At 37.9% G+C, this 15,272-nt stretch overlaps 1 protein-coding gene across 6 annotated transcripts in view; it reads right to left on the bottom strand.

The window, feature by feature from the left end:
- Positions 1–15,272, bottom strand: part of AKAP6 (A-kinase anchoring protein 6) — a 527,913-nt gene that overhangs the window by 57,219 nt on the left and 455,422 nt on the right. For all 6 annotated transcript variants that reach the window (XM_015453690.4, XM_073997217.1, XM_005561045.5 and 3 more), the window contains one exon: positions 6,654–6,869. In XM_015453690.4, coding sequence (XP_015309176.3) covers positions 6,654–6,869 — 216 coding nt within the window. The remainder of the gene's footprint in view (positions 1–6,653; positions 6,870–15,272) is intronic.

The following is a 15,272-nucleotide window of genomic DNA, read 5'->3' as shown; positions in this document are numbered from 1 at the left end:
TTTCATATATGTAGTGAAGTGACTTCTATATTCAAGCCAATTTACATATCCATCATCTCAGATTGTACATTAGATCTCTAGATTTTTTAATCGGACCATAACTCAAACTACATACCTTTTGACCTACATCATCCCATTTCCCTTGTACCTGATTTCTGGTACCTTTAGATTCTCTGTTTCTTTCATTTTTTTCTTTTTGGATTCCATATATAAGTGAGATCATGTAATGTTTTTCTTTCTGTGTCCGTTTTATTTCACTTCGTGTAATGTCCTCCAGTTTCATCCATGTTTTCACCAATAGCAGGATCTCCTTTTTTTTTTTAAGGCCAAATATTACATTGTGTGTATGTATGTGTATAAGCATGTATATATACATATATATTTTTTTCAATTTATTTTTCCATTCATCTAATGGACACTTCAGTTGTTCCCGTATCTTGGCTATGATAAATAATAATGCAATGAGCATGTGAGTAAAGACATCCTTATGACGCAGCGATTTCATTTCTCTTGGGTATAGACCCACAAGACAGATTTCTGGGTCATATAGTAGTTCTATTTTCACTTTCCTTAGGAACCTCCAAACTGTTTCCCACAGAGGCTACACCAATCTACATTCCTACCAACAGTGGACAAGGGTTCCCTTTTTTCTACACCCTCACCTCACCAACAATTGTTATTCATTGTCCTTTTGATAAAAGCCTTGGATAGAGTGTTTTAAGTGCCAATTAAATTGCTTTATAGTATAATTCCATCATTCCAAGTCTTTTACATCTTTACTGACTTTTCTGCTCTATCAGCTATTAAGAAAAAGTATTAGAATCTCTGCCCAAAATGGTCTGTTTTTTTTTTGTCTCCTCACAGTTGTATCAATTTCTGCTTTATGTATTTTAAAGCTCTGTTTTAGAGCATAAACATTTAGTAATGTTATGTCCTCTTGATTAATTGGCATCTAATCATTAAGAATGCACTTCTTTATAATTTGTAATATTCTTTGCTCTGAAATCTACATTGTTTACTATTAACACAGCCACTCCAACTCTGTTTGTGTTAGCTTAATATATATTTTTCCATCTCTTTGCTTTATTATATCTTTATGTTTAAAGTGGGTTTCCTTTTTTTTTTTTTTTGGCGCTGAGACAGAGTCTCACTCTGTTGCCCAGGCTGGGGTACAGGGGCACAAACACTGTTCATGGTAGCCTCAACCTCCTGGCCGCAAGTGATCCTCCCACCTCAGCCTCCTGAGTAGTGGGTAGCTGAGACCACAGGTGCACTGCCACCATGCCCGGCTAATTTTTTATTTTTATTTTTCTGTAGCGACGGGGTTTCACCATGTTGCCCAGGCTGGTCTCAAACTCCTGGGGTTAAGTGATCCTGCTGCCTCAGCCTCCCAAAGTGCTGAAATTACAGGTGTGAGTCACCACATCTGGCCTAAATTGGGTTTCTCATAGGCAACATGTAACTTAGTAGAGCTTTATAAACCCAATCTGATAATTGTTGCCTTTTAATTGGGGCTTTTAGTCCATTCCCATTTAACAGGATTATTTATGCAGTTGTTTTAAGTCTTCCATTTTGCTATTCTTCTATTTATTGTATCTATTTTTTATTCCCTTTTTCTTTTATTTTTTTAAATGATTCTATTAATTTCCTCTGTTGGCCTATTAATTATAGCTTTTTGTTATGTTTTTAAAGAGTTATAAGCTAGGCATGATGACTCATGCCTATAATCTCAGCACTTTGGGAGGCCAAGGTGGGAGGACTGCTTGAGGCTAGGAGTTTGAGACCAGCCTGGGCAACATAGCGAGATCCCATCTCTACAGAAAAAGAAAAATTAGCTGGGTATACTGGCATGCTCCTGTATTCTCAGCTACTTGGAGGCTCAGGCAGGAGACCTGCTTGAGCCCAGGAGGTCAAGGCTACAGTGATCCATGATTGTGCCACTGCACTGCAGCCTGAGCAACAGAATAAGACCCCATATCTAAAAATACAAACAAACAAAAACCCAAAAGCATATATTTTATCTTATCACACGTCTATTTTTTTCTTTAATCCCCTTTTCAAAAAAAAAACTTTAAATGATATTATACTACCTCCCATAGAATAAAAACCACATAGTTCCATTTCTTGCTTCCTGGCCATTGTGATATTGTTGTCATACATTTGACTTCTACATATGTTATACATAGACAATAAGCTGTTATTAACTTGATTTAAGCAGCCTATTACCACTTAGAGATTTAAATAATACAAAAAATATTTCACAGTAACCCACACAGTTACTCTCAGTCTTCTTCATTCCCTTGTGCCTCTCCAGGTTTCCATCTGATAGAATTTTCCATTTGGTTGAAGGACTCTCTTTCACATTTCTTGTGGTACAGGTCCATGGGTAATGAATATTTTCAGGTTTTAATGAATGAAAACTATTTTATCTTCCTTTTTGAATGATATTTTCTCTGTATATATAATTCTAGGTTATTTTGTTCCACTATCTTTCTATTTGTATTTTTCTGAGACAGGGTCTGACTCTGTCATCCAGGCTGGAGTGCACTGGCACAAACACAGCTCACTGCAGCCACAACCTCTCAGGCTCAAGTGATCCTCCTGCCTCAGCTTCCCAAGTAGCTGGGACTGCAAGCATGTGTCTTCATGCCTGCCTACTTTTTGTATCGTTTTGTAGAAACATGGTCTCGTTATGTTGCCCAGGTTGTCATTGAACTCCTGGCCTCAAGGAGTCCTCCCACTTCAGCCTACCAAAGTGCTGGAATTACATATGTGAGCAACAGCACCCAGCTTCCACCTTCCTTTTATTATGGGATTCTAATTCTAATCTTCAATTAGGCTGCTTGAAGATACCTCAGAAATCACTGATGCTCTGTTTTTATTTTGTTTTGTCTTTTTTTCTTTCTGCTTCATTTTGCACAATTTTTATTGCTATGTTTTCAGGTTTACAAATTATTTCTTCTGTGATGTCTAATTGGCTGTTAATCTCATCCAGTGTATTTTTCATCTCAGTAATGATAGCTTTCCTCTTTATAATGTGATTTCAGGTAGAGATTTTTTTAATGTCTCTACTTAATATGATCAGTATATTTTCCAGCAGCTTGAACATATGGAATGTGGGTATAATAACTTTTAATGTTTTTGTCTACCAATTCTATACTCTGTGACATTTCTGGATCAGTTTATATTGATTAATATTCTTCTCCTCATCAGCTGACTATTCCTGCTTCTTTCCATTCCTGGTAGGTTTAGACTGGATGTCAGACACTACAAATTTTATAAATTTTATCTTGTTGTATGCTGGGTATTTGTATTCCTATAAATATTCTTGAGCTTTGTCCTGGGAGTATAGTAAAATTACTTTGAAACAGTTTGGTCCTTTCAGGTCTTGCTTTTAAGTTTTTTTGGGTAAGACCACAGCAGCACTTAGTCTAAGTTTGCCCCATTACTAAGGCAAAAACCTTTCTTGGTACCCTATCACATGCCTTGTGAATGATGAGGGTTTCTACTACGAGTGAGGGAAAAGGAACCATTTCTAGCTCTGTGCAAGCTCCAGGGACTGTTCCCTCTAATCCTTTTAGGTGGTTCCTTCTGCTGAGTACTTGAGAACATCCCTCTGTATATCTCCGGTGTGCCTAGTCTGTGTAGTCCTTTCCTCTCTGGCATTCTGCCCTGTAGCAATGTTAGCCACTTTAGCCTCCTTAGACTCCACTCAGAGACTGACAGTCTCCTTGAGTTTAGGAAACAGGTCTGGGAGTCTGGGGAAGCCTTATTAAACAAGACAGATTAAAGATCATCTTCTTGGTGTTCTTATAGAAACATAACACTCAGCTACTTTGTGAAAAAATGTAAAAATTTAGAATATACAGTAACTCCAAATCAAATGCCAGAATGAAACAAAATTTATTAAATGAACACATGTACTCATTCATTCAGCAAATACTTATTTGTAGACCTACTATGTCCAAGTATTTCCCAGGCCCTGGGGGAATAAAGCAGTGTATTAGTCTGTTTTCACACTGCTGATAAAGACATATCCAAGACTGAGTAATTTATAGAGAAAAAGAGGTTTAATGAACTCACAATTCCATGTGGCTGGGGAGGCCTCACAATCATGGTGGAAGGCAAAAGGCACATCTTACATGGCAGCAGACAAGAGAGAATGACAACCAAGTGAAAGGGGTTTCCCCTTATAGAACCATCAGATTTCATGAGACTTATTCACTATCACAAAACAGTATGGGGGAAACCACCTCCATGATTCAATTATCTCCCACTGGGTCCCTCCCATAACACCTGGGAATTATGGGAGCTACAATTCAAGATGAGATTTGGTTGGAGACACAGACAAACCATATCAAGAAGTGAAAGTCCCAATGCACAAGCAAGGATGAAATGGGAATGGGGACGTATGATAACTGAAGAGCCAACTTAGAGGTTTCTGATTATCTGCAAAGGCAGCCTCCCACATTGGCAACTTCAAAGCAACTTGGACTCTTCACTCAACCAACAGAGAAAAGAAGCAGAGAAATATCTCCCACTGAATGATGTATCCTGTGCTTACAGTATTTGCTGGCATTAGTTCACTCTCTTCATTCCTTTTCCAACAGTGATTTTCAACTTTTTTTCAGCAGAAAGGACCTTATTTGCTACCTTCATTTTTCCAGTCTACACATTCAGCAGTCAACGTAAACAAAAGGAAACACCTTTCTCTGTTTGCAATTTGAATCTGCCTGTATGTAGTAGTTTGAACCTTTAAGAAGCAGCCAGGGTTTCCTCAAAGCTAAAGCTAGCCTTCACCATAGAAGTAGGATAAAAGGCTGAGTGCAGTGACTTACACCTGCAATCCCAGCACATTGGGAGGCCAAGGTGGGAGGATCGCCAAGAATTTGAGACCAGCCTGGGCAACATAGTGAGACCATGTCTCTACAAAAAGTAAAATAAAAATTAGGCAGGTATGGTGGCACATGCCTGTAGTCCTAGCTACTTGAGAGGCTGAGGTGGGGGGATACTTGAGCCCAGGAGTTTGAGGTTGCAGTGAGCTATGATCAGGCCAGTGTACCCCAGTCTGGGAAATAGAGCAAGATCCCATCCTTAAAAAAAAAAAAAAAAAAGAAATAGGATAAAAATGTCTACATGTAGTCTGCAGAGAACTGCTCTAGAACCCCTGATCATATGATTTCAAATAAATCCTCAAAGAAACGCAACTTTGACTCCTCCAAAGCATGACTCCTGAATGCTTCCAAAATTTCACAACTTTTCCTGCTGCAGTTGATTTTTGCATATATCTTATGGCCACTACCACTATTACAGGCTTAAAAGTATAGAAAGTAATAACAATAATCTCATCTGCCCCTCCAAACACTCTCAAAACAAACAAAAAACATGCCAGCTAAATAGCTTTACAATAAACAGGTCATTTCAAGAAAAGACATCTAATTATGTTGACTCTGATTACTAGTAATAACTTGGAAGTCTTAAGAAATTTAACAGTTCAGCTTAAAACAATTAAACAGAACTATTGAGGATAAAATCACCCCCTAGACTCAATATATCTACAGATACAAAAATAATTAGATGGCTTGCTGATTCATTGTCCCTTCTGTTCCCAGTCCCAAGTGCCAAACACATCAGAGAGCAGATATTAAGGCTTCGTTAAAATCAGAATTCATAGGAGGAAAGAATTTTTCAGCAGCATGATTTTTACATTTGATTTTTCAATTTTGGATCCTGAACATTCCAAAGTTACAGAACTGAAAAATATAAACATATAAGGAAAACTTCCCATTCTATGTATATATGTATGTATGTATGTATTCCATTTATATAAGTCAAACATGGGAGTTGGGCCTTCAACTAATAGACACTGACCTCAAGGTCATTTGGAGTATGCAATCTTTTTATCGATAAATCCTTTCTTAAAGGATATGAAGGCTCTCTGGACAAATATGCATTGTATATTACAATGATACAACTTCTAGTTATATCTATTTCCTTCATCTAGCAACAGCTTAAACCCGTACTCAATTTGGAAAATCCTTAAAAGGAATCTCTACTCACCACTTTGAGCACTGCATTAAAACTCTAAGAGGAAACTTGCCAATTCTCAGCAATGAAACTATCAGAAGAAGCTCTAAGCAGGAACACTAGGAGATTAGTGTACAAATAGATGATGTTATGTCATGTCAGGGAAAGGTAAACAATATACTTTATTTCATTGTATTATCTGCAGAGCGTACACATTGCTCCAAATGCTCTGACAATACTAAGCTACTTTCTAGCAAAATATTCATGGGTTATTGTATGATTAATGAATATTGTTAGTGAAGGAATGATTGAAAGAATTAATGGCTTAGGTTGGTAAGGTTAAGCAAAACCTCCATGTGATTTTTTTCAAAAAGACAATGAGATACACTAAAAGCATTTTAGCAAGGCAAATAAATGTCAGTGTTACAACAAATGGAGTTTCATTTAGTGGACAGCTAGTTAGTAGTAAAACTACTAGCTTTAGTTACTTAAAACCACTTGTAAGAGGGCAAAACCACTTCGTTAGTAAAACCGTTTATAAGATGAACACAGTTTCCAAGCCTGAAAGAATTATTTTTTGTCTGAGAAAATGAGAGACCATGATGCTTAAAAAAAAAATCACTCACAGATTCCTTTCCCATCTTCTTTTGTAGACGTGTTTGCCACTGGACGGCTTGCATGACAATGGCTTCCCACCTTCTTTCAAGATTTACAATGATCAGCTGCATGGGCTGGTGGTCTGCATTCAGATTGCAAGTCTCCCGGTCATCCAAAAGATGCTGGCATAGTCGCAGAATGGAGGCAACTCCTCGACGTCGTTGCTTGATTTCACGACAGAGGGACTGCAACATAGAGAGCAACCAATCTATAAGTGTTTATACGGCAAAGTTCCCTAAAACATGAAACACCTTCTTCCATCATAATTTCAAATTGTAGTGATACACTCAGCTACCAACAATAGGACAATAAGAAGAGCTCTGATGTCTCTTTTAGAATGGAGGCCTTCTACAGAAGCCCAATATGCTAAAGAATTTAGCTGCATCCCATTCCTCCACACTTTTTCACTGATTTATCCCTCTGAAATGTAGGGTCCCCCTTGACACCTGAGTAATTAACAATTTCCAGTCTGATGAAATAAATCACTTAGGTCAGATGAATGCCAAACAGATTGAAATGCTTTGACATAAGGTCAAAGGAAACACAAAAGATACAAAAATCCTCTGAAAAGAAACAGAATTTTTCCAAATTTACTCCTACATTCTTTGGAGGCAAAAAGTTCAGTTTTCTACTGGCTGAGAACAAGTTAAATAAGATTGCAAAGAATTTTTATATATAAAATCTATTATCTGAAAAAAAAGATAAGAAATATTCCTCTTCCGAAGCTTGATTAACAGAGCAATAATGTTCTGAAAGCGAAAATTAAGATACTGGATTATTACTGCACTATTTGTTGGTTGCCGTGTTTCTTTTAATAGACATTCACACAATTTAAGAAGGACATGCATGCATCAAAATACCATTTTGCCCCCAGAAGCATTTGTATTGCTGCAGTGACCCTAAACTGAATGATTCAAGCAAAATAGTGGGTACACATGTCTAAAAATATTATATCCTTTCTTTGCCTACGGATAGTATGTAAGTGATATTCTAATTCGGAGCCTTCAGGAGAAATGATGATTATATCCACAAACATCACTGAATTACTAATCTTCTACTGCCACAATTGGACTGTTCTAACAGTTAACAGATTGCTTATTAATCAACAAGGGTAAACAAGACAATGCAATTTCATTTAGTGTGAGAGTTTTAATGCCTGAAAGTATTTGTGCTTAAAATGTTAATCTAGATAAGGCTTCATTAGAAGAAATCTTAAAATGATTAAGGGTGGTACGCTGAAATGTGCATGGAGTGGGGGTATTAGATCAGCAGGTGGACATTTCATACAGATGTTCCACTTATTGATACAATGCATGCTATAGCCATTTAAATGACCCTAACTCAGTAATGGCTGGAATTCTATTATTTCTGAAATGAGAGAACTCTGTACCTTTACTATTTCTGAATTTTAAATAAAGAGAATGACAAATTCCCAAACCTCTATTTATGGCAAAATATGACTAGAAATTTTATTATTCAATTTATACCAGTGCAGCAGTTTCAGTTATGTTTCTTGAACTTATCCTTATTTATTTTCCTAGAGTTCATTACTGTTTTCCTATATAAGTCCTGATGTAATCACTATGTCTGACAAATTTCTTTACTGCTGCTACTAATTGGTTCAGTGCTGAATGAGGAGAAATGCCTAAGACATTCAAAGATAAAACTTAAGCCTACTAAGACAACAGGCATTGTTTCCATCTCTTCTACAACCCTGTCAAATGTCTCCCCTCAACCCCACACGCATGTTCTCTTTCTCTCTCTTCCTCTCTGTCTCTTCTCTCTCACACACACAAACACACACACACATCCACACACACCCTTCAATTTATCTCTTGCTCTAGAACAACTCTTGGGCAAGTCATACTATGAAGGCCACGTAATACCTGCCAATTTGGGGCCCAATATTAAACACTTCAAGATAACATTATGGCTAAATGAAATTGGCCCAAGTGAGTACTCTAAATATTAATATTAAGGATTTGGGGTTTTGTTTCTGTTTTGTTAACTTGTTAAGAGTCAAGGCCTAGAAAAATCGAAAGAGATGTTTCTGTGCCACAGAACTGAATTCTGCAAAACTCTCTTTAAAATAAAGTTAACTAGCATAATAACTGTATTTCTTAAGCCAACAAAAAGTCCCAAAGTTCTTAGCTGAATGAAAATTTACAATGGATGGCACTAAAGATATGTGCAGAGTTAGCACAGGCCACATCAGGTAACATTTGCAAAGCACCACAAATAGACTTCATTCACCTTATAGGCATTTTCAAAGTTCTGAAACAGGACACGTGAGGTTGCTGGGAGAAATTCTTCATAAAGATCACTGGCCATAAATTTTTTTGTAAGTATCTAGAATGTATCCAGTATTTAAGTATCTAGGTGATCCCCACTCCTATCTTAATTTGAATCAATCAAGATGAATACAGTGGTTTAAAAACGGAGAAGGCAGTTACTGTTGATATCCAATATCTGACTTTTGGATATTCACAATTCTGCAGGGTTTTTTTTGTTTTTTTTGGTTTTTTTACTTTAAATGAACAAAGGGCTTAGTCTACATTCTGAATTAAAAATTTATCCTACATGTGCACTTGGGAAATAATGCTACTTTTAAAAAGGAGGGGAAAATTGGAAATTTTACATGGCCAGCATATTTTTCAGTACTTTTTTATACCTAGAAGATATAATTAATAAAATAACATTCTTCTACATAAATGGGCTTCCATGACAGCCATTAAAATATACATATGCATTTATAATCACAAATGCTTAATAAATAAAGTCAGTAGATTTGCTGGCAATGTTTCTTAGAATCAGTAGTTTATATTATTTCCATAAATATGCATAGATATTAACAAACAATTATTATAACTATTTTTGGCTTCATTTCAGAGAAAATGTGCTTTGAAACAGAAACTCAAGGTAAGTAACCTAAGTAAAGCACAGAAATAAGACAAACACATCCCTACCTCCCTGATCTCCTCAAACGTGTACTGCACTTTCCATATGCTAGGCACTGTTTCAGGAACGAAGGCTTCAAAAAGGAGCAAGTTCCCTTTTTCCCTTAAGGAGTTGAGAGTCTACTGGAAGTAAACTATACAAATAAGTGTAATATCAAGTATACTTCAGAGAGGAAGGTGCTAACAGAAGTATGTGCAAGTTACTATTAAAAGAGTCAATGAAATCTTCAGGGGAATGGTGTGAACCAGATGGACTAAGATGGGTAGTGGTGGTTATATGGGTAGAAGGCTGAGAGGTATGTTAAAATGGAAAACAAGTAAGTAGCCTCTGGCAGTGGGAATGCCTGGTATGTTGGGGAGAGAGAGTGAAACAGTTAGAAAAGGAAGTTGGAAACAGAAAAGTTTGAAATGCTTTTCATTATTGCCATTTTTAAGCATTTTCCTTAACATCTAATGAGATCATGTTGGTTCCCACGCAAGTCATATTGCCTTCCCAGAAAACTATAAAGAAGAGGGAAACAAAATTTAAAAAGAAAGAAAAACACAACTATCAATATGCCTAAGAAAGGGATTCCAAATGCTTTCATATTTGCCTATAATTTGCTAATCTTTAGGCAATTTCATCTTGCCAGGTTAAATCTATTAGTATGGAGGTCATTATCTGTCTTTTCCCCCCCTTATAATGATCTCTGATCCACATTATAAGGTAGTTACCAATAGGCTGAAGACTTTTGTTTCACATTTGCAAACTGTCAATTTGATTTTCAATTTACCAGTGGCAATGCACAGGGGTGTGTTTTGGTTTACTTGGGTTTTATTCCTCTACTGACTTCCTCTGTCACTTTTTCAAACTGTTTAAACCAATCATATTATTGAACAAATGTGCAATATTATTCTTCACATTGGCTTCAGTTTAATACCATTGAAGTTAAGACTTTCAACACTGGTATTTAGTCTTCATTATGTATCAAATATGTGCATATATGCAAACATATTACATAGATATTTACTTATATTTACTTGTATACACATACTTGACATTTAATGTCATACAGTTTATAAAAGGATATAAATAAGCTTATAATAAAAGAACAACTTCATTTACACCAAGAACTGTTACAGCAAATGAGATGTAAGAATCAGTTCAGAGGCCGGGTGCGGTGGCTCACACCTGTAATCCCAGCACTTTGGGAGGCCGAGGCGGGCAGATCATGAGGTCAGGAGATCAAGACTATCCTCGCTAACAGGTGAAACCCCGTCTCTACTAAAAAATAAAAAGACAAAAATTAGCTGGGCGAGGTAGGGGGCACCTGTAGTCCCAGCTACTCGGGAGGCTGAGGCAGGAGAATGGCGTGAACCTGGGAGGCGGAGCTTGCAGCGAGCCAAGATCATGCCACTGCACTCCAGCCTGGGTGACAGAGCAAGACTCTGTCTCAAAAAAAAAAAAAAAAAAAAAAAAAAAAAAGAATCAGATTAGGAAAAAAGAGAGATGAGAAGGAAAATAATACTTTGAAATCACCAAAACGAAGTATATATTAAAAACAGAAAGAAACAAATTTAACTGAGAAACTCCAAAGTAATTTGTCTCCAACATTTATTACATAATTTAACTTTGTAGGTTGATTAAACATCATTAGGCAGGCCAATATGAACAAAGTGGTGGGACTTTAGCTGATCTGTTACATTAAAACAACAACAACAACAACAACAAAAAACAGCCTATGAAGCAATTCCCACTTTTAGACTTCACCTTCTAAACTGATGAACAGTTTAATATCAGTTGAGCATGGCTTCTATGTGGCAAGCACAACAAAGAAGGTACAATCTCCCTATATGATTATGTACCTGCCTTCAATCTAGTTGGAGTGAGGAAACATACAGAGAGAAGGGAAGCATGAACGAACACAGGTGACTTCCAGTTTAAATATTATCAGGAGGGGCCAGGCGCAGTGGCTCACATCTGTAATCCCAGCACTGTGGGAGGAGGAGGCAGGTGGATCACCTGAGGTCAGGAGTTCAAGACCAGCCTGTCCAACACGGTGAAACCCCATCTCTATTAAAAATACAAAAATTAGTTGGGTGTGGTGGTGGGTGCCTGTAATCCCAGCTACTCAGGAGGCCGAAGCAGGAGAGTTACATGAGTCCAGGAGGTGGAGGTTGCAGTGGACTGAGATCGTGCCATTGCACTCCAGCCTGGGCTTCAAGACAGACACTGTCTCAAAAAAAAAAAAAAAAAAAAGTCAAGAAAGCAGCTCCATCCCATAGTTGTAACAGTTTCCTAAAATTTTCCACGTGTTTTGCTGTCTGCTCTTTGTCTGCTACCTATGACCAGATTTTCTACAAGGGTCCTCAGAGTACAGTGCTCAGGCCAAGCAGTATTCACATCACCCAGAAACTTTAGAACTACAAATTCTCTGATACTACTATAAATCTTCTGAATCAGGAATTCTGGGGTGATGCCCAATGAATTATGGTTTAAGAAGCGAGCCCTATAAGTGATTCCAATACATGCTAAAGTTTGAGAACACTAGTCTACAGGAAATAAAGAAACTTAGTTTTTAGATAAGATGATTAATCTAGCTGAGTAGACTTTTTAAAGTATAAAAATATTAATAGAAATTTTACGTTGTAATTCTGGAGTGAAATTGGTAGCCAAGAGACTAGGGACCACAATTGTTGATGATCAATTACTTCTCATTTTTATCAAATGACTGAAAAGAAATGAGTGAATCAATGAATAGATCTTTTCATCCAGTGATATCTTTATGTTACTAGTATTTTCTTGATGACCTCCAGAATTTCCAGTGCAATTATGTATGAGGTCATTTGGATCCAGTATTTGGTGATTTTACTCTTTTTTGTCATTTTTATCAAATAGGTCATTTGCTAATTAATGACTCTAATACATATGGCATTGTGCTAAGCTAAAAAGAAACTCTGCTTCCAGAAAGCACACATAATAAAGCAAAACAGTGATGATTAGTTGGAAGGTACAAGGTATTCAGGTACAGATAATGTTAATGCCTGAAGCTATAGTCTAATAAGAAATAGAGTAAGTGGAAAAAATGAGAGGCTATACTGGTACCTCTATGCTTCTTTAGAAGATGCATTTGTCTGGCTGCTTTGAGATCATTGTTTTGTGGGGGAAGGTTGGAAATGATAATTTTCATAGCAATAAGCATTTATTGGGCATCATTTATGTGCCAAACTTCATACTTTTCATTACAGAATTAGCGTTAGTGGATAAGAGGCATGTAATAAAATGTACCTGTTCTTAAGAGCTGGTGGCAAAGAGAAGACTGATTCCTCAAAGTGAGAGAAATAAATACAAGGCAAAGGTTTTAGGTAAGACCTAACCCATCAGGTTGTAGTATGTTCCAAATAAGGTAAGGGAGGTGAATGTGCTTTGAGAATAGTGAGGCCATGACCCAAATGTAAGGTGTGATTGATATATATGCTAAACTATAGGCACTGAGTTTGAGAATAAAAAAGATCATTATTAACTGGAGCAGACAGATTAGGATTTATGGTATTAGAACCAGGCTGTGAAAGTTGCTGAAGGTAAGAAAGGTGGAGAGAAGAGAGGATAGGCATTACAGGTTGGGGAGCACACATTTTAAAAGACCAAGAAGGCATAATTTTTGTAACATTTTAAAACAAGATGGAAGTTCAAGTGGGGTGTGGTAATAATCAATATTCGAGTATTGATCTGTCCATCCAAATGTACGTATTGAGTGCCTTTTATTTGCCAAGCAGTGCTCTCAGTGGTGGGGATATAGCAGTGAGCAAGATACATAAAATGTCTACTTTCATAGAACTTACATTCACATTTGTATGCATGTGAGTGATGAGAGGCTGGAAACAAAACATGAAATATACAAGAAAATATCAGACAGTGATAAAAGCTATAAAATAAAATAGGGTAATATGACAAAAGTAGCTGGGGAGTTATTTTAGTTTGGGTTTTCAATAAAGCTTCTCTGGGAAGGTGACTTCACATAATAACAAGTTCAATGTAGAAACAAAATATCACCTAGTGTTCTGATGGTGTAATAGCGTAGACAAGATAATGTTCATACAATCAAGACTAATTTATGCCATAAAAGACTTATTTTACAGTTAATTATGGCATAATAAAGATTAAATATAGGATACCTTTCAATAAAATAAGTAAAATTAAAAAGCTCTGGTATAATTAAGTCAGGAAAGAATAGTCTTTTCAACAAATGGTGCTGAGACAACTGGATATCCACATGCCAAAGAATGAATTGAACCCCTATTCCACACCATCTACAAAACTAACACAAAATGGGTCATACTCTTAAATGTAAAAGCTAAAACTATAAAAATCTTAGAAGACAATATAGAGGTAAATATTCATCATGTTCGGGACAATGGTTTTATAGATATAACATCAAAAATAGAAACAGCTTTTGACTTCGTAGGCAATGGCTTCTTATTTATGACACAAAAGTATATGCAACTTTTGGGCTTCATCAAAATTTAAAGCTTTTGCACTTCAAAGTATACCATAAAAAGTGAAAAGAAAAACCACAGAATGGGAGAAAATTCGAGACCTGTAACTCAATTTTTTAAATGGACAAAGTATTTGAATAGACATTTCTCCAAACACATACAAATGGCAAAAAAATTTAAAAAGGCTCAACATAATCAGTCATCAGAAAAATGCCAATGTAAGGCATAATTAGATATTACTTCACCCCCTAGTAGGATGGCTAAAAAGGAAATAACAAGTGTTAACAAGGATGTGGAGAAATTGGAACCCTCATCCATCAGTGGGATTGCAAAATGGTGTAGCCACATGAGAAAACCGTATGACATTTCCTCAAAAAGTTAAACATAGAATTTCTGTATGATCCAGCAATTTCCTCTTGAATACATACCCAAGAGAAATGAAAACATATTGAGAGGTGACAGCATGCTGGCAGCCCTTGCTCGCTCTCGGTGCCTCCTAGGCCTCAGCGCCCACTCTGGCCGCACTTGAGGAGCCCTTCAGCCCGCTGCTGCACTGTGGGAATCCCTATCTGGGCTGGCCAAGGCCCGAACTGACTCCCTCTGCTTGCGGGAGGTGTGGAGGGGGAGGTGTGGAGGGAGAGGTGTGGAGGGAGAGGCACAGGCGGGAACCAGGGCTATGTGTGGTGCTCAGAGGCCAGCGCAAGTTCTGGGTGGGCGCGGGCTTGGCGGGCCCTGCACTTGGAGTGGCCAGTCAGTACCGCTGGCCCCGGGCCGTGAGGGGCTTAGCACCTGGGCCAGCAGCTGCAGAGGGTGTGCTGGGTCCCCCAGCACTGCCAGCCCACCCGTGCCACACTCGAATTCTCACCAGGCCTCAGCTGTCTCCCCACAGGGCAGCGCTCGGGAACTGCAGCCTGCAATGCCCGATCCCCTCTGCCCCGGTGGGCTCCCGTGTGGCCCAAGCCTCCCCGACAGGCGTCACCCCCTGCTCCGCAGTGTCTGGTCCCATTGACCGCCCAAGGGTTGAGGAGTGCGGGCGCAGCTCCACCTGCGGCCCTAGTGTGGCATCCACTAGGCGAAGCCAGCTGGGTTCCTGAGTTGGGTGGGGACTTGGAGAACTTTTATGTCTAGCTGGAGGATTGTATATGCACCAATCAG

The sequence above is a fragment of the Macaca fascicularis genome, chromosome 7 (assembly GCF_037993035.2).
Source record: "Macaca fascicularis isolate 582-1 chromosome 7, T2T-MFA8v1.1".
Lineage (NCBI taxonomy): Eukaryota > Metazoa > Chordata > Mammalia > Primates > Cercopithecidae > Macaca > Macaca fascicularis.
This window is presented reverse-complemented; position numbering and strand designations above follow the sequence as displayed.